Here is a 20,460-nt window from a genome sequence, read left to right as displayed (position 1 = left end):
AAAAAAAGATCAACTATTAAAAATTAAGAAACAAACTTGTTCTGCTGCTGTTGTGCAAAGGCAAAGCTGTAGCTATTGTAGAAACTTGGATTGCATATGTGACCTACATAAAATACCCAGGGGCAGCTGGAAAAGGTATGGACTAAAACGTTAAGCATGGGACTTTGAATAAGAGAACACAGGCATCTGAAGGATTTTATTACAGTCAGTATAAAACTGTATCTTTCAAATCATGCTTTTATAAAAAAGATGACAAATCATTAGTCAGACTAAAATATATAGTTGGTTTTCAAAGCATCTTTTCTATATTGATGAAATATCCAGAAGGCAAATTTTGACAATGATTAAAAATGCATCCTATTGTGCACAGCATACAGTTCATTGGAATATAGCTCTCTGAACATGACTACGTTCCAGATGATTGAAGATTTCTTCTTCTGTTTCTGGAGTGAGCTGTATATTATCTTTGATTGGAGACAATGGATCTGACTTTTTACAAGAAGGAAGTTTTTCATACTCCCTGCACAAGAAAAACCAAAGACAAAACAAAACCCAGGAATGTTATGATGTTTTATGTTTCTAACCACAGGCCTGTAAGAACACATGGGTTAAAACAAAGCAAGACCCCTCACCTAACTACCTTCTCATCTATGAATAAGACCAAAATAAAAATCTGTGATGGAAAGTCTTAATTTCAATTTCACTACAGCTGAACAACTTCACTGAAGGTGATTTCAACTGTTCCAGTTATCCTGTGAGAGAATGACAGCTATTAGCTTTATATCTGAAAGACTGTTCCCTATCTTCCTCTGGGTTGTACATGCTTCCTTAACGTTTAAGTCTTTGGAATAACTGTAGTTTCATATAAATCCTGTGACATCAGGACAGAACAGATTACTGTCCCACATGATTTATTTTCCATCAGACAATATAACTCTTAAGATATAAGACTAATTTAGAATTATTTTAAAATCTGAGAAAACGATAAACAGAATCCTCAGAGCTAAGTAAGTCCTGGCAGTGAGAAAAACCTTTTTGTGAAATAAATTAAGAAAAGAATCCTTAAAAGCTAATAAACAAGTACTTCATTTACATAGAAGTAAGTAATATATACAAAAATATATATCCCCAATATCTACCCAGAAGGTATAGACCAACCAAAACTGGATGGATAAAAAGTGGATATCGGTAGCTAAGTCTTGCAATCAACAGCAAAGAAAAGGAATGGAGTGCCATCTAGGCTCACTCTGTTCTATCCGCCTGTATTCTGATAAATCAAAACATATGAATTTTCTCCCTGTGAACAACCCTGGTTAGACATTCCCAATCTGAGGTCAAGCACACAAACACTTTCACTTCCTCTTTGAAACTGTGAATCTTAACTCACATCAAGAGGATAATAAAAAGTAAGATTTCTAAAAATGTTAATACCACAAGTAATATTTTTTAAACAGCAATCAGTTGTATAATAGCCTACTGCAAGGCCCAAACTTACTAAAATAATCTGACTTAACACATGCTCACCAGTCTCACATTTACTACTCCATGAAAAGAGAACACTTTTGTCCTGCTCACATTTGGTTTCAGGTTAATGAGAATAATTTTATTTAATTAAGACATTTATGCAAAGTTGAAATTGCTACTTGGAGCTGGGAAAGCTTTGCCACCAGGAGTTTTTACCTGGGCCCATGAAAATAGTGTAAGTTAAAATACCTACACTTTTTTTTTTTTTTAAATAATCATTGTCCTTCAAGTTCAAACCTTGAAGATAGTTGCAGAAACTTCAGGTTAGCCAAGTCATCTGCACAAGGGGAAACAATAGCATTTTATAATGTGCTAAAAGGTATATCTTTACCAGAGACTTCAGCTAACAGAAATATTCCATCAATTTACCATCATCTTGAATGCAGAACTGTTCTGACAGTCAGCCATCTCAAAATGTGAGAGGCGCATAAAGTTAAATAGGAACAACCTTCTATTCAATTAAGTTTAGCAACTTTTACGCAGCTTTTGCATTTAGACTAAGAAATGCCTTTTGGTATTTGATGTCAAACTGGTAATTTTCATATAAATTATGTTAAACTAAATGCACTACTTCAATAAATTAATTTTAGCTGAGTGTTTTTCCTGGTTAGAAAGAAAAAAGCAATCAGAAGATCACATTTACCACAAATCACACTTCATGGTTATATCAAGCTTAGGAAATTAAAAATTGTACGTAGAAAATATTTATCTTTAACTATTATCTTTATCGAATTATGTGGAGGAGACGTGTAGAGTCTGCTTTCTTTGGGAAAAAAAAGTATACAGGGTGCTAAGTAACGGGTTAAAGCAACTCACCTTTTAAACTGGAAGTTTTTCCGGAGTTCACTAATGGTGGCTTGCAGTCCCAGCTTATTTTCAGCATCACAGTGATTTCTCTTCAGCACAGGTGACAGTTTCCTGCTTAATCCACTTACTTTAGCTGGTATCAATGGCTTGAGCTTTGTTACAATACGCGACCCTACACAACTGGATTTATGTAAACCAGGAACCTGTGAAATTTAAATATTAAAGCACAAATGGTTAAAATGACAACCAGTAATCAACAGATATTATGCTGCAAAGCTTACAATAAAAAATAAACTGTTTTACATTGTGCTGAGATAATGCAATCTGAATTTTACAACAAGGTATATTTAGGTAGCTTCTATAATCTAAAAAGTGGCATCTCAAACACATTAGACACAATGCAGCTTTAAGAACTGGCAAACCAGTTTCCATAGGTCTTTGCATTCTAAGAAGCTGCAAATACACATTTCTTTTGAATGCAGTTTTTAAAGTCTATTAAATATTTTTCTCATCTGTTTACATGAGAGCACAACAAAACCCCTTCAATGTAAACTTGCAGAATTTTAAGAGAAGCTACCCTCAAGTATCACACTGATACCTATGACTCCATTTTTCATGAAATCTGAGCTAAACACAGATATCAGTATGATTACCCCAAGGATCACTAGACCTCTACTTGGAACTTCTTATCCAGTTTCTGTGCCTGGAAGTCAAAACAGCTGTGCTTGGCCAGAATATCTCTCTCCAATGCAACCAGTCTTAAGTTTGAACACACCAATTAAAAAAATACATAGCTTCATTATATAATTTATTCTAGCTATTCACCACCCCATTATTAAAAAAATGTGTGCCTCCTTTTCAATTCACTTAGTTTCCAAGCACTGAATCTGTTTTTTCATATTTACAAGTACATGAAACTTACTTTGACATGACCTAATTACTATAATTAGGTCAGTCACCGTGATTTTTATGTTTCACATTCTCAACCCTAACCACAAGCTCTGATATTCCTGTCTTTTTTTCTAGGGTCAATATCAGGCTAATTGGCCAATAGTTACTCAGACTGCTGCTATCACGCTTTCTAATACTGACATAACATTGTTCATTGTTTTTGCCTTTTGCACAAAAAAGTAACGAGTTTCTTTTAACAACAGAAGAAACACATTAAAGCGCGATACACTGGATTTTTTTTCCCTGTGGGTAGTTTACCACACTTCATAAATTAAAAGTTAGACCTATTGCCATCTATTTCATACTCTTTTCCAATTTGTATTATATGTGCATAATCCTAGTGCAATAATTAAATACATATAATATACTTTTAGACGAAGTTAAAACTTTCTTTGGCAAATAAGTTTACAAGTGGCAAAAGACCACAAATGGCTTACTCACATTTTCCACCATTTTCTTCCATCTTACATATGCTTATCATTTTCCCCAATTTTTCAGGAAGTAGTCATTTAGAAGCACTAGAAGAACATTTTACTGTTTCAGCCATTCTGCCACTTCACTGTGGAACATGAACTACTCAACTACCAGCTTCCAAGTGATCACTCACTTCTAACCTGCTATTTTAGCTTTTGTCTGTCATTATGAGGGCTAAACCGTAATTATTAAAATACAATACCTGTAGAAGAGATTATGACTGTCTACAGTTGTATTAAGTTCTTATTTTACAGTTGGCTACATAAGATTAGTTTAGGACACCTAGGTTGTAAATAACACTAATATTTCCCATTTGGATAATGTCAAGAATAACGCATTTTGCTCTAAATGAATCATCTTTTCTATTTTGCTAGATCATCTTTAAAGATCTAATGCAAAATGCTCTTCCTCATCCAAGTATTTGTGACTGATCACCTAACACTATTTTCTTAAAATAAAAGATGTTGACAGCCTTTTCTTCAAAGAGAACTCATACCTCAGTTCTTTCCAAAATGACATTGCATTTTGTCATCCTCCCCATTATATATTTATTTATTTATTGAAATTACATTGTTTCTACCTGAATTGACTAAGCATATCTTGGAATACTAAGTAAAATTTTGGGGAAAAAGAAAAGTTTAGAATATAGGCAAAAAATTGAAGCAAGAATACTAAGAATAAAAATAAAATCCTAAAAGTCCTTCCTTTATGGTGTTTTGCTGTTTATGCATCACCTCAGCCATTTTGCAACACATGTGAAGTCACTCTTAATTCTACATTTCTTTGTGGCACTGAATTACAGAGTTATGACTTAACTAACCCAGAAGTAGGCAAAACTGCATGTTGAACACCCACTAAGAAACTTAAAACCAGGGTACATTGCTCTTTTCTTTTGTCAATATTAGCCTCTTTGCTGAGCTCATAGCAATTGTGAAAAATAATTAGCAGTAAAACTCACAGCTGGAATACTATCACAGAAAAAACTGCAAGGTCCTAGAGAGCTCACTATCTTATAGGCATTTATTAGAGAAAAACTTCTATTAGTTTTGATATTAGAATTGACTAGCTCAGCACTTTACATTTTGGATTGGAAGCATGATAAGAGTTGACAGCTTCCCTAGACTGCCTCCCCCAATTATTAAATTTCTCTACAGATCAGCTATATTATTCAGCTTACCAAAATGAGAATAATTTAAGTGATTGACTGCTTCTTCCCTAAATCTGGAACTCATTATTCCCTTTGGTATTTTTTACTGTACTTAACACCAGCAAAGATTTCCCTTGTTTCACACTTGCAGTAAGCAATCCTAAGAGAAAACTGAGCCAAAAATAGTGCTCCTTTATCTCTACCCTCCTTGCTTCAATTCTGACTACTTGTTCCAGTGGTCTCACCAGTGCTACGACTCACTGAGACAGTCTGGCGCTCAGCCTGAGAATCCGGCTGGGCCAGAGTTCCAATATGATTGGCCTTTTGGTTGTTGTTGTCAAGTTAGTTTTCAGGTCCAACTCATTATAAGTATTACTACTAGTACAGAAAGGAAGTGGAGGGAATACCTGGCCAAGGAAGTAAGTGGTGAAATCCTCCTACTAGCAGCTTGCTTTAAACTAACCCTACCTTTCTCACAGATTTTCAGCAGATTCCTGTTGTCAAGCATCCTGAAAGTTTGTTTTATATGATACTTATATTACCTCAGTACTTCCGTACTGTGCATTCCCCAATATTTAGTATATTCATTCTCCCAATATACCTTTAAGGTGAGCAAAACATTAAACAAAACATATTAAATACATTCTTAAAAACAAAGTAATAAAATTTCGAATTGCAGCATGATTTCATTTCATTGTCTTGTTGAGGAGAAACAGGCAAAATGTTAATCTAATGAAAAAGCATCAATTTTTGTCATCAGGGGTTCCAGAACAAAGATGTGAATTCCATCTTAACACAGAAGTTACTAACAATAACCACAAGATGTCACTATTATACAAAATACACACACTATTCTTTGGCAGAAAGATGGTGATTTTCAGTCTGTCTACAAGAAAGAAGTTAGTAGGGGCATACATGAAGGACGAAAATGTCTTCCTTTGACTTATGAATCTGATGGAAAATTCTAATGATAAAGCCTTAAGGAGTTTGAGCACTTTTAGCTGTTAAGGTCTTGGAAGTTTTGTAAACTACAGAGTGGGTAAAGCTCCCAGAAACATCACAAAGACAAGGCACATAAGTTCATTCTTAGATCTAAGAAACCACATAGAAGTCAAATTATGGGTGCCCAACCAACAGAAAAAATAATTGTAATGCAGGTTCTGAAGGAAAATTGACTATCCTTTCTATACTGATTTGTTAGTGTCTAACAAGGCTTTTAACTAAAGCTATTAAACAAGAAAGGTTGACTAAAACCTCTCCAGATTTTGAAATTTAAACACATTTTTTCTAGTCAAAGAGGAAGGAGACTGCTAAACTAGCAGATTTATCGAGACAAATGAGGTTGTACCTTTGACTGTATCTGGATTATGAACGCAACTGCAATTTGTATTACAAAATCTGTGTATTTAGCATGCCTGAGTAAAATTAGGAAGTGCTTTTTTGACTTAGCTTGGCTTTATAACAAAGCGTTTAAATCAATAAGCAAGTTGCAACTGTGATATCAATCGTAAGTGGCCTGGTTATAGCTCATCTCAGCTCTGAATTAGATGAACAAGAGTAGTTTTCTCTTGCTGTGCATTGCTTAAGATTCTTTCATTAAGAGTTCTAGAATGAACAAGGAGACAGCTAAAACTGATTTTCCTGTTTTAGTAGGGCTCATAGTAAAGTTAAAAGAATTCTTACCTTGGTCTTTATGTTTGTATTTTTTCTGTCAGTTTGAACAGCAGAAAACACTGGAAACCGATAACTTTGATCATCAGCCAGTTTTGATTTGGAGTCATATTCCTTCATCAAAAGAAAATGAATTTGGTTTTAAGAGTTTGGAGTTTTGTGTGGTTTTTTTTTTTTTCTTTTCTTTAAACACAATGTATATTTTTATATCTACACATATGCTTTATAAGGTATAATGTTTTCAGTAATTCTAAGAACTTATACAAAAACCTGGGCTTATTTTCAGCAAGCAACACTATGGTCTGAAAGGACTTCTTTAGGGACTAACAAAAGCAGAGAACAAAGCTAGCCCACCAGGTTTCTTTATGACCCACTGTAGTTATAGCAGTAGAAAGACTGAAAACAAATGAAAACCAGAGAACAGACTTGATTTAAGCTACTAAGTCTATACATTCTAGACAACTATGTTAAGCATTGACAAGTTTTGTTAGTACAAGCTATGTAATCTGCAGGGTATTATTTTAAAGAGGACTTTGCTGCCAAATTTCTTCTATAATTTCAAGTGACAGCAAATGCTGAAACAACGTCTAGTTTTCTTACTTCTGCATCTGAACTGTTGTTACACACTTGCGGTATTTCTGAAGACTCCAAACTGCATTCTGATGGCTCACAAGACCTTTGAGCCAGTGATGACTGTTCCAGTTCTGTTAAGGGGGAGGATTCCTCCTCTGATTCGCCACAGACTGCCCCGCTCTCTGTTTGTACCCCATTAATGTGATCTTCTTGGGATACCACACAGTTGCTTCTCTGTTGGTGAAATTGCTCTGAAAATACAGTATGAGATGGACCAGAATTTCCTGAATTTAGGAGGCTGCTAAACCACCGAAAGCAACTTTTCTGCATTTCTCCAGGAGGTGTAAAGATAGTCCTTGTTGATTTTTCACTTTCTGAAAACTGAGAAACATCTTCTACATGTTTTACTTCCTGTTTCTGACAATCCTGCTCAGCATCTTGGGTTAGATCACTATCATCCTTCTTTCCTCTACATTCAAACACAATTGCATCATTACAGAAAAACCTAAAAAAGTAAAAAAAAGAGGAGTATTTAATCTCCAAAATCCAATAGTTGTCTCTATCAATTTGATTTTTTTAGTGCACTTGCAGACACAAGTTATTTTGACAATGGGCAAAGTCCCTCAGGGAGGCATTGAACAGTAAAAAAGGTGGGGAAAAAAGCATCTGTAAACATGTCATTCATTTACTGAAAAACTAATAGTTTCTTCATCTGAAAATGAGAAACATCTGAGAATACTACAAAATTTAAGAATATATTCATTAATTACCATAAAGCTAAATAGTAGTGAGACACTTCACATCTTATCACGGAAGCTAGAACCTATCTAGTTCTTTTCCATGCTATAGCAGCAGCTCCTAAGAGTAAGTACAAATCAGAGCTTTTTAAGAAACTGATCATTGCTTTAGAGAAGAACCTACCATCACTGACAACTCTTAATTTTTGATGCAACATAATAAAACTCTCAGCTCAGGAAGGTGTGCATTGAAGCTAAAACACAGGAGTATTAAGGTTGTTCTACAAAGTTACACTGCTCAAAAATGTTCAAATTATTTAACATAAAAATTACACAATAAGAGACATAATTGTGATAATGCTTTGCAAAACCAATTCAAGTAAGTGTGGCCAAATGTGATCAAAAACCCCAGCCAATTAAAAAAACCTAACAAAGCCAAAGTCGCTCTTCTCAAAGTGCTAGTGCAGAGATCAGGAGCATCAACAGAATGATATGGGATAAGAACAGGTATTTGTCATACAGCATGGCCACATTTGGCTTTACTGAAACAAACAAAAACACCCCCGTCAAAATAAGTCACTTGGAAACCACACGGAAAAATAAGGAGGTGATTGGTGACAGCCAACATTGCTTCACTAAGGGCAAATTGTGCCAAGTTTGGTGGTCTTCTATGATGGGGTTACAGCATTGGTGGATAAGGGAAGAGCAACTGTCATCTCCCTGGACCTGTGCAAAGCATTTGACGCTGTCCCACACAACATCCTTGCCTCTAAATTGGAGAGACATGGGTTGACAAATGGACCACTTGGTGGATAAGGAATTGGCTGGATGGCCGTACTCAAAGAGTTGTGGTCAACAGCTCAATGTTCAAGTGGAGAACAGTGATGAGTGGCATTCCTCAGGGGTCGGTACTGGGACTGGCACTGTTCAACATCTTTGTCGGCAACACAGACAGTGGGATCGGGCGCACCATCAGCAAGTTTGCCAACGACAGCAAGCTGTGCGGTGCGGTCGACATGCTGGAGGGAAGGGATGCCATCCAGAGGGACCTTGACAGGCTGGAGAGGTGCGCCCGTGCTAACCACATGAAGTTCAACAAGGCCAAGTACAAGGTCCTGCATGGGGGTCGGCACAATCCCAAGCACAACTACAGGCTGGTCGGGGAATGGAAAGCAGCCCTGAGGAGAAGGACTTGGGGGTATTGGTTGATGAGAAGCTCAACATGAGCCAGCAGTGTGCACTTGCAGCCCAGAAAGCCAACAATATCCTGGGCTGCATCAAAAGAAGAGTGACCAGCAGGTCGAGGGAAGTGATTCTGCCCTTCTACTCTGCTCTTGTGAGACCCCACCTGGAGTACTGCATCCAGCTCTGGGGGCCCCCAACATAAGAAAGACAGGAAGCTGTTGGAGCGAGTCCAGAGGAGGGCCACGAAGCTGATCAGAGGGCTGGAGCACCTCTGCTATGAAGACAAGCTTTGAGAATTGGGGTTGTTCAGCCTGGACAAGAGAAGGCTCTGGGGAGATGGGGAGACCTTCCAGCAGCCTTCCAGTACCTGAAGGGGGCCTACAGGAAAGCTGGAGAGGGACTGTTTACAAGGGCATGTTGTGATAGGACAAGGGGTAATGGCTTTAAAGTGAAGGAGGGCATATTTAGATTAGATATAAGGGAGAAATTCTTCACTGTGAGGGTGGTGAGGCACTGGAACAGGTTGCCCAGAGAAGCTGTGGCTGCCCCCTCCCTGGCAGTGTTCAAGGTCAGGTTGGATGTGGCTTTGGGCAACCTGGTCTAGTGGAGGGTGTCCCTGCCCATGGCAGGGGGGTTGGAACTAGATGATCTTTAAGGTCCCTTCCAACCCAAACCATTCTATGACTCTATGATAAGTCACTATTATGAGCAACTGCTTACATACTTGGCACAAAACAGCTACCTCTTTTTTTTTTTTTAAAGGGATATGTTATATGACCTTTACCTAGAAAAGAAATATGGCCAATTCCTAATAATTTTGGTGCCCACAGGCTAGACTGTATTGAATAGTCCCACAGTCTTAATTTCTGCAGTAAAAATTTGACATTATCTCACACATAGATAGTATGCCTAACACAAAGGGTTCTCCATCTCGGCTCAAGACTACAGGTGCATTAATACTGTTGCATAAAAGAATCCAGGGTAGTATTTTTCTTAGTTTCAGTATTCAGGTTATTTCAGCAACCAGGACAGCAAATAGTATTTTGCTACTTATTAAAACATGTGATGCAAGCATACCTGCTTCTTGTTCCTGGAACAATTACAGCATCCTTCTCTTTGTTTTTCCTTTGTAGAAAGGAAGCAAATTTATTTCTAACTCTAGGCAGAGAGTTAGAGCTTTCTTGAGTGACAGAATTCCCTGAAGAATCAAGGCTTTGTATTGCTGAGACACTCCTTGGTGCTTGACCATCATCATCACTCTCCTTCTTGAGTTTTTTTGATTTTGAAAATGAATATTGGTTCAACAGATCTCCATCTGAGATTTCTTCTGAATCTGAAGAGAATTTAAACATCATTGTAGATGCATGTTCTAGAATTAACCAGTTATGAGAGAACTAAGCATTACATATTTATTCTCACAGGCTTAAAAATATTAGTATGGTTTGGTAGGAACATTCTTGACATTACAGTTCAGAGGTCTTTAACACAGTTTTCTAGTACATAGCCTTAAAAGTAACTTCCTATGGAAAGGTAGATGGAGTGAAGGCAGAACAGCTGAAATCAAACATGATGTTGTTTGGGTGGTTTTTTGGGTGGTGGTTTTGGTTTTTTTTTCAACACTGAAAGCAAAACTAAATTGGACTTAAAGGCAGGCTGCTAAAACCAACTACAAATTTTGATAAGCCAGGGAGTAGGAAGATACTAGGAGTAACAAAGGCAAAGGAGGAGCTTTAGTAGCATAATCAGAAAGCAAAGGAATCAGAGGAAGAGAAAAACACTTAACATATCAGGTAAAGCACAATGGGAACAGAGAACCGCCCTTCTATTACAAGCCCACATTTTATTTTAGCACTTATAATTTACGTGGTATAGAAGACAAGATAGCACAGATTTACTAGAGTAAGTTGGAGTAAAAGAATACCCAATACAGGAGATACAGGGAGCACTGTGTTAGAAGAGTACAGAAAACATTCCTTAAATTTTCTGTCTGGTCAAATATCAGCTTTAAGAAAAATTGGCTATTTTTATGTCTTCACAAGCCATTATAAGATGGAAATGAAACCCCAAAATATCTAAAAATAGAACAGTTGGTATTAAAAATGACAACTTAAAATTGAAAAAAATTAAAGAAAAAGTTAAAATCAAGTGCTACTGAACATTTGCTGCTACCCTTAATCATTACATAGGCTTTAGTGTTATGGCTCATTAGTCTTGCAGCTTGTCGAAAACAAAATATAGACAATAAAAGTTAGAGTTAGGCCTTTAAAAATCTCATGCCATCAAGTCAAAGATAAAATCCTTCCTTTCCCCACAACCTTATACTGCTATTTATATACTTATTTTAATAAAAACATACCACTCCTTGGCCTTTTTGCCAAGAGCTCTTTGCCTGGAAGTTTTAGCCCTTTAACACTAATTATCTTCTCCATGCCTCTGGTGGTTGGTTTCTCTGGTAAATGCATTTTATGAGGAACAGTATCTGCCTTAGGGTCAAGCTTGTAGTCTCTGCTCCAAATGCTATTTACATGATTAGCATGTCTGTCATTCCAGCTACAACTTCTCTGTTGCACAGGCTAAAAAAAAAATATTGGAAACAAGACACAGGTTTACAATTTTGCCTTCTACTTACAATTTCCTGATTTAGCATATAAGGACATTTTGACATTTGCACACCAACTGCTGACATACTCTACACAAACATTTTCTTTCAGTTCCCACATTTCTCATGCATTCGATACAAATTATTTTTCTTTTGTTCTGCCAGACTTCTTCATTCCAATATGGCACAAGTGACCAACTATTCATCTCAAATACAATTAAAAGTTTAAATTTTATCCATAGTATTAAGGAGTTATCAGAAGAGTTTGAAAGTAAAACAAATGTTAAAGTCAAATGGCTTGAAAAGTAAGATTTTTGCCTGTACAGAGAATGAGAAGTATGTGTTTGTGGGAGCATACAGTTTCTGTAATAGTGGAATAGCTTTCACTTCCAAGTCAGTTGTGGATAGCATTCAATCATATTTTTCCATGAATGTTCAGACCCACATCAAAATCTTAGTATATATCTTTAGAACAAAGATGTTACCTGTGCAGTGTCAGGGTTATAGTTATCAATTTGTTCCATTGTATCGATATCAATGTTGCCAATGGCAATTTGAAAAGCTGTCCCATCACCAAAATGTCTGTCCCCATCATGTTAAAGGAAAATATCTGTATATTACATTAAATTTCAAGAATCGTAGCATGAACATTAGACTAGCTGTTTCCCTTTTCTATGCCAAAACCCACTGCTAGAATATTAACCAAAAGTATTAATACTACTACACATGGTTCAATCTGATGCAACAGCAATTGTAATAGATCTGCAGGGCTTGGCAAACCATGAAAGTTGAAAGGAAAACCTTCAATGATCAGCAGGAAAAAGTTACCATCTTTCTCCTTGCTAATTTCTGGAAACACCAGAGATTAGCTGTCTTGAAGAACATACAAAGCTAGTAACTACTTCAACAGTCTGCTGTATTTCTTCATTTTCCTAATCTCCCATGCTGAAACTTCATGATACACAAATGTGGCAAAATGCTATTTGTTGTATAGGAAGAGATATCTGGTAAAACAGGGAATGCTTAGATTAGGGAATGTGTTGAACACGCATTGCAAGAATTAAACTGGCAGAGATTATAACACACTTAACACATGCACAAATTAAAGACAGTTGTAAAGCAAATCAAACAGTTTAAATGTACTGTATTTAATGAGCTGTTTTCTAAAAAAAAAAAAAAAATCAATAACTTCTGCCTAAAACATCATGTCAATGATAGGTCATCCAGTTACCCCCAGGGATTTTTTAATTAGTAATTAAAATCAGAGCGAAAAAGAGAAAAGAAGGAAAACCCCCAACTTTCTAAGATTGCAGAAAAGACAGGATTTAGTCAGAGATGCAATGAAAAATAGTATAAGGCACCACACCTGTTCACCCTTATTTCCCCACCCTGCTGTTTCAACATATAAAGGATACCGTCCTGCATAAATGAGTGTTTCTGGATCAATATCATCACCATACGCATTCAGAGGAACTAATTTTCTGTTGACAGGATCAAAAACTAACTGATAAAGGAATGTATTATTGGCTCGTGTGAAACCCTGGATGTATTCTTCTGATACTGTTATATTCATCTTCAGGTACTGCCCCATTTTCTTAATAACCTGTCAAAAATAAAATTACTTAACTGTTTCACTTAAACAGGTTACACAAAAGGTTAAATACCTGTCAATTATTAAGTATCATTACTTTTGATTACATGTAGAATGTGTTACAGCAAGCAGATTCAATGCAAATAGAGAAGGGGAAAAAGAAGAAGTTTCATATGTTATTTTCCTACTCTCAAGCTGTTTACAGTCACATAAACAACACAATTCAACTCTTTATGAAGATTTCTTGGCTAATAAATAAATACAAAATCTGAATATAAATACAGAGCATCTCCTTAAGCTATATTTGTTAAAACTAATGCATATCAAATTTTATCATCCATATTACCAAAACACATAAGCAATATGTGGGTGGTTTTAGGGTATGAAAAAGCAAAACTAATCAGATTTTTTCCCCCATTACTGATCATAAAAAGACTACAGATTTATCTGGTAGCTCCTCCTATATATTGTTACTACATCACTTTAAAAGAAGTTCCTATTAATTCACTGATCTCTGTTTTTGAGTTTCACAGAAGGCAGACTATGTTCTTTTGAAGATCATGTTTGTCATACTGACAGAAGCAAGAATCTCTCCTCCTCCCTAAATAAAACATCAGCTGTAGTTTGGCCACACATCCTAAGTACAGGCCAATTTACTCATCTCATTAAGAAATAAGAGTTCAGATGGGCACTGTTGGATTACTTGATATCTTTTGACTCACTCATGACTTTCCATCACCGTTGGAAAACAGCAGCAATGAATCACATGACAAATTACTAATTGAAAATTTTTTCAGGTGATTAAATCCTGACATGTTGCTCAAAAAAGATACATTAACTTCAATGTAATCATGATTCGTACAGGAAAAGTTCGAAGATACCTTTTTACTTCCACAAAAGCTAGCAAAATCAGTTGCTTTGATGCCTGCTTTACATAATACAGAACATTTTAAAACTAAAATTCGTATTTCTTTGTGTACAGCCTGTGAGGAAAAAAACCCAAACAAACAAAAAACCCAACCATTAAAGCATACAAGCAGCTTAAAGAAGATAATACAGTAAGTTAATTAGACTGCATATTTAAATACTTTTCTGTATCAGTTTTACCAGCCTCCAGGACAGCCATGTAATGTATTTTTCTTATCAGCTCTTAAAAACTCTCTTCTCCCTTACTATCTACACAGAAATTATTCCCACTCCATATTTCCTATTCGATTTGTTTTCATTTCATACATTGGATAAGAAAAAACCCTACCTTATTTTTTGGTTTGCCCTGCACTAAACCAGATTTTTTTTCAATAATATTTTAATATGTAAATGTCTGTATCCTTATGTAGGTAATTAAATACAAAACAAGAACCAAATACGATTCCCAATCCCTGCCCCTCCCCCACATAGACAAAAGTGTACTTATGCAAAAGTAAGAGTTTAGTTAGCAGTTCTAATAACTAATCTGCAAAAACAGAAGAAAGAACAGGGAATGTGAGGGGGGAAAAAAATTCCAGTGTCTTACAAAAAATTAAGTCTCTCCTCAAACAGAATACGCCCTTGAAAGATTAGAACAATATTTAAGTTCACGTTGGTGTATTTCATTAAATATATAACAACTTCAACACCTGAGTAAGTTTAACTCAGCATCTTTTTAAAGCACAGGTTAAAATACTTGTTTTAGCATTCTTCTAAGAATGAAGGAAGTCAAGAACCCCTCATATATTTTCAATTGAGTGTTAATTTCATATATACAGATATAGATTCCCAAAAATCTAACACACAAGGCGAAACCAAGTTTACCTTTATAATATCTGGATTGTTGGCTAATTTTAGTAACTTGCATGCTTTAGCTAACCCAATTCCATGAATTGATGAGAGGTAGTCACAACCAGAAAGAATACACATGTAGCGGAATTTCTCTTCTGTAAATACATTTCCAAGCTGCTTGCAGTTTCCTAGTCGAGCTTGATCTATCTCTAGTCCATTTCCAAACTTGTCAATTTTCAGAAACACCTGGAAATTAAGAGGAAGTGAAAATAATAATTTTCACCCATATAAGCTAGTTTGTCACACTTGGTGGAAACAGTACGGGCTGAGTGCTATTCTTATCTCTTCTGTTCCCCCAGTTACTGAAGAAGACTAAATCCATACATCAAACACATTTGGAAACTTCGAACTCTGCTTTTAAGATACCAGTGAGAGGTAAAGGTTATTAATATTTTCTTCCATACCTTTTTACATCCAAAGGCTAAAAGATCGGAGTCTTCTGTAATTATAGCTTGAACCATGCCAATCTTATTAAGATAAGCCAACTGAGCATCAGCTTCATAAGGAGCAACAATACAATCAACTCCCCGGGCTCGTGCAGCCTGTAGATAAAGAAGCAGCATACAAGTACTTTGCATCAATTCTCAGTAATTATCTTAAGACATCTGAAAGCATAAGAACCCCTACCTCAAAAAAACAGAATGATCTTTATCACACACACCCCATTAGAGCCTGATACTTCATATTCAGTTTACAAAAATAATGTGTCCTGCTCACTGCATCCAACCAAAGGTGCCAGCTTCACACTCATGCAAATCACATTCAGGACAGTGGAAAAGAGCACTAGAACAAATGTAATACTATTTTGATAAAGATCCTATGATTGCAGTGGAAGGATGGCAAAAAGCTACTAGAAAGGTTTTGTTTTCTGTTAGTCTATTCTAAGGAACTAGCCAAGGGGAAAAAAACTAAATAAAAATTGTGTTCATTTTTTTTGTGTGGCAAAAGTAAAACTGTAGGTGCTATCAAAGGCAGTTATAGCATTAACTAGAGATGTATTTCAATTGACACCACGTCACAATTTATACCAACAGGCATAATAAATCTGAAGAGAAGTTAAATTTTGTTAACTATACCTAACATAATCCATTGTTAGCAGGACAATTAGAGACTAAGCAAGAGGGAATATTTGTCTTGTCAATATAGATGAGGTAGTGATGGAGCCGCACAAAATCAGAATAAGACATGCTACCTACTGCATAGGTGTTTGTTTTTTTAAACTGCCGGTATCAACAACAAGCACTGACAACTTACTTTAATAACTTCATGAGCCATAACATGGGTAACATTTACACTGCGCCCAAAACATTCCCTAGCTTCTGACAGTTTCCCTTCCTGCAACAATTGTTTCCCCTTCAGAAGACTGGCTTGACGCTTCCTGAAAGATAAACAAAAATATCCACCAATCTCAGATTATTTTTCACTTAAGAGAACAGGTAGCAGAAAGGAGTAAGAGAGACAGATAGAATGGGGCAGGGCGGGGGCGAATTGTTTTGCAGATGAACACTTCCCATATCTGTTCTACCGTGTAATTTTTTAAAACATAAGAATAACTGCAAATCACTGTATTAACAAGGATGCTTAGATTGGCACATTGAAATTTGTAATGTTTTCCCAGGGAACAGTGACAACTCAGGAACTGAAATCAGCAGTGTAAAAGAAGAGATGCACCCACTCTCAGGTTGCAGTAAAATAGATTTAATGGAATTTGGAAGTATCTGACATCAGATACTTATTGGTTTAGAGGACAGAAGGCATAATTTACTTCATTTCATACATCGGAAATTGTTCACTCCACGCTGAAGGAAGCATATGTCCCATGAGAATTTATAAATAAAAAACACTAGTGAAAAATTCTCACCGTTTCAGTGAGAAGTCCCATTATATAGGGACCTGAATCCAAATCTGAAACAAGTTTATCTGATTATTGGTAGAGAAAGATGAGGAAGGTGGTGCTAATTTTAAATACAATTATACTGTGAAGAAATATTTTTGTCCAGACATCAGGAGGATGGGCAAACTGAAAGCCTTTAATACATTACAGGAACTAATGCTCAGAGGTTTACTTCCTTCCTCTATAAAAGTGCTTTCATTTATGAAGTGCATTTCTATTTTTGGAATAAAACCTCTAAGAAGGGGTTTGTACAACTTTTAAATGTAAATTAAATGAAATAACACCACATCGCAGGAAAGTTTACCAGAGATTACTACCTAGCTGAAGTTGAGAATTTTCAACTTTGAAAATGAATTGCAGTGTTAAACACACTGCTTCGCTTGCAAATCAATACAGTTCAGTACTTACTCTCGTCGGGCCTTTTCCACTTCCTTCTTAGAAGGTAGGGTGCATCCATCAAATACCAAAATTGGTTTAATTCCAAATGAGAGCAGCATATCAACAAGTTTCATACAGAAAGCTACATAACTGTATCAACAATAAGTAAGAAAAGAAAGATAAACTTTATTGTTAAGCACAAGTCTATTGCATATTTTCTCTTTGCAGGAAAGAAAAACTATAAGTTTAGGACTAACTACTATTCAAAGACCTTAATAAGCTATCTATTTCCCCAGCACCACAAAAAGAGTAAGAACACTTGAATGCTCTGTTTTACAAGAGAAATCCTCCATCTCCCAACTCAGACCTGGACTAACTGCTCCCTACTTCTACACAAAGCAAAAGAAAAACTTGAGTGCAATTCAGTTTGATTTTGCTACATTAGGATTCAACACTGCCAAAAACTTTACGATTTAAAACACAGATCACCTTTTTAGTTTCAGCAACTCAATACATAATGGCCAGGGAAACAGGAGGCAGACGAGCATAGTACATTACCTTTTCCTGAATCATTGTGAGACTAAATGCACTTTTGTAGAACTGAAGGAGTGATGGGATACTAAACCTCTCTTTGTGGAACTATCCACTCCTCTCTTCAGACGGTAGGTACACACTATGGACAGACATGCAAATGTATCTTCCCACACTAAAAGTACAGGCACAGTGCTGAAAATATTCCAATGACAGGAGAGTTCCGCAAACTGTACCAACAGTGAGGATCATGTATGGACCAGGGGCAATCCTCCACTGCCTTCCAAGCCCAACCCTTAGTAAAAATATTTGTAGGGGATTCCATACTTCATATATTTCCTCAGACCTCTGATCTCCTTACCTTCTTTCTACAGATCTGTATGAGATCCTTTCAGCAGCAGCACACAACTAAAATCTAAGGGCTGCTGTAAACCCTAAGTTCATTACAAACTACGACACTCAATGAAAAAAACCAACCAACCAACCAACACTTTGCAGCAGGGGGCAGGAAGGGGAGGGGGACTGGGACACAGGAGCACTTAGCATCTAAGGATAAGAGCACTGAAGAAACTGGATTTAGAGCTACAAAACATAAATCAAAAAAAAAAAAAAGATTTTTGAAAGGGTGAATAGGAGTATAGCTATATAATGCCTCAATTCAGATGAATTTTAAAGTGTGAAAGGGCTCTCTACAATTAAAGTGCCAGTCTACGATCAGTGATCATAAGTGCATAGAAACAAGATCCGGTCATAAAACATTCCTGTAGTTAAACTGAACCATTCCACAGTTTCCTATGACTATTAATGTTTCTCCTGCGAGTCAATTTCTCAAATGAAACGTATCCTATTCTCAGGACTCTGAGGGATATCCACTACCTTCAAAGGCAGGTAGCAGAGCTGGATGAAACTCTACAGTTCTTCATATCAACAGAAGCAAGAGTTAAAGATTTGAACTCATTTGCCAACCACCAACTCTTTCTTGCCTCCAATCAAACATTTAATCAAAATTTCATAAGTGAAGCTTGATCCAGACTAATAATTGTATTTTTATTTCTGAAAAGATAAAGATTCATCTTCATTTAAAACTATTTGTAATTTAAAACAAGAGTTCAACCCAGTTTTCCAGAGACGGGCAAGAGCTCATGTAAATTTCACCTAAGATCCAAAGCTGAACTTGAAATACGACCACAGTTTCTCTTTGTTTCCTTCCTTAGGAATATAACTGTATAAGTGAAAATCCATGTTAAATTAGAAAAGCTACTCTTACTAGACATACATTAAGCAAAAAAGCCTTACACATTATTCAGAGCACAAAACATCTATCAGAAATCCTCAGTGTCATTACAACTTGTGTCACAGCAGATTTTACAAACTGTCATTTCATACACATATGAATTGCATCTACAGAATCTCATCAGATAGATTAATTTGTAATAGAAAGTGAGACACGCTGAGGAAAAACTCACCTAACCGTTGATGTTTTAATAGAAAATATTTCAGAGTTTTTCCCCCCAATATAGACTTCAATATTTATTTTGCACAGTTGAAAAGCAAATTACTCATAGCCAACATTTCAATTTCCAAAAAGTACAACTGGAAGAATTCAGAAGCAACAATAAGATGTGAAACTGCTTTAACTTCATTTTTAGCTCAAGAAATGTCAAGCTAACAAAAATTTAATTCGTAAGAGGGTCGAGACCAAAATGTAACAAAGACTTACAGATCTGTCGGCTCTCCTCGGGCCAGCTTTTCAGCACAAGCATAAGCGCCTTTGTGCAGCCAACAGTAAGTGTCCACAGCTACCGTCTGCCCTTTGTATTTCTTCACGTGGGTAGGTTCAGCAGCCTCCTTGATAAACTGGAGTAGGCCGTGAATCCCCATGGTGTTACTTAAACTGCAGTCGGGAAAACGAAAAGCGCGAGCACAAGGCTGAGTCTCGATCTTGGCACAAGGAACGCCAGGTCAGGCAGCAGACGGGGTGCTGCGCTGGACCAGAGACGCGAGAAGCGCCGAGTGCCACCGTGCACCCTGGGCAGCCGAAGCTCCGTTCCGCCGTCCGAAGAGATGCAAAACACTTAAGCCCGCGGTGCGTGCAGCACGCGGGGACGGGGCTCCCCGCCGCCGGCGCATGGGGGGCACCAGGCCCCGCGCACGGTCCCCAACAGACGGCAGGGTCGGGAAGGGGCACAGGGCACGGCCCCCTCCCCCCGCTTCGGTCAGGGGCCGGCGGGACCTCAGCGACGCCCCCCGCCGCGTCCCTCACAGCCTCCCCCGGTGTGGCGTGCACGTACCGACGCCGGGAGCTGTACCTGTCCGGGGGCAGGAGGCTCTAAGGCAGCTCTCCCGGCCCAGGGCCGCCTCCCCCATGGCGGCGCCGCCACCGCCTCTACCTCGGCCCGGACCGCCGCTGCCCCGGGAGAAGGGTGGCAGAGGGGCTGGGGGAACACGATCACCAACCGCCGCGGAGCGCCGCGCGCCAGTACCTCGTGGGGGGAAGGAAAGGGAGGCCCGCGCGCCAGCCCCTGCTCCGCTCTGCTCCGCTCTGCTCCGCTCTGCTCGACCGTGGCGCGCGGCAGCCGC

General features: G+C 37.5%; 1 protein-coding gene across 1 annotated transcript; it reads right to left on the bottom strand.

Annotated features, from left to right (window-relative positions):
- Positions 1-242: 242 nt before the first annotated feature.
- EXO1 (exonuclease 1) lies at positions 243-20,453 on the bottom strand. The gene is made up of 14 exons (XM_054821275.1): positions 20,364-20,453; positions 19,601-19,774; positions 17,380-17,499; positions 16,332-16,455; positions 15,482-15,619; positions 15,051-15,263; positions 13,084-13,271; positions 12,154-12,250; positions 11,426-11,642; positions 10,147-10,402; positions 7,175-7,652; positions 6,587-6,688; positions 2,341-2,534; positions 243-520 (listed from the first exon to the last, which is right to left on the bottom strand). The coding sequence occupies exons 2-14, from the start codon at positions 19,759-19,761 to the stop codon at positions 379-381; spliced, it is 2,430 nt and encodes an 809-aa protein (XP_054677250.1). The 5' UTR covers positions 19,762-19,774; positions 20,364-20,453; the 3' UTR covers positions 243-378.
- Between the last annotated feature and the right edge of the window lie 7 nt (positions 20,454-20,460).

The sequence above is a fragment of the Grus americana genome, chromosome 3 (assembly GCF_028858705.1).
Source record: "Grus americana isolate bGruAme1 chromosome 3, bGruAme1.mat, whole genome shotgun sequence".
Lineage (NCBI taxonomy): Eukaryota > Metazoa > Chordata > Aves > Gruiformes > Gruidae > Grus > Grus americana.
This window is presented reverse-complemented; position numbering and strand designations above follow the sequence as displayed.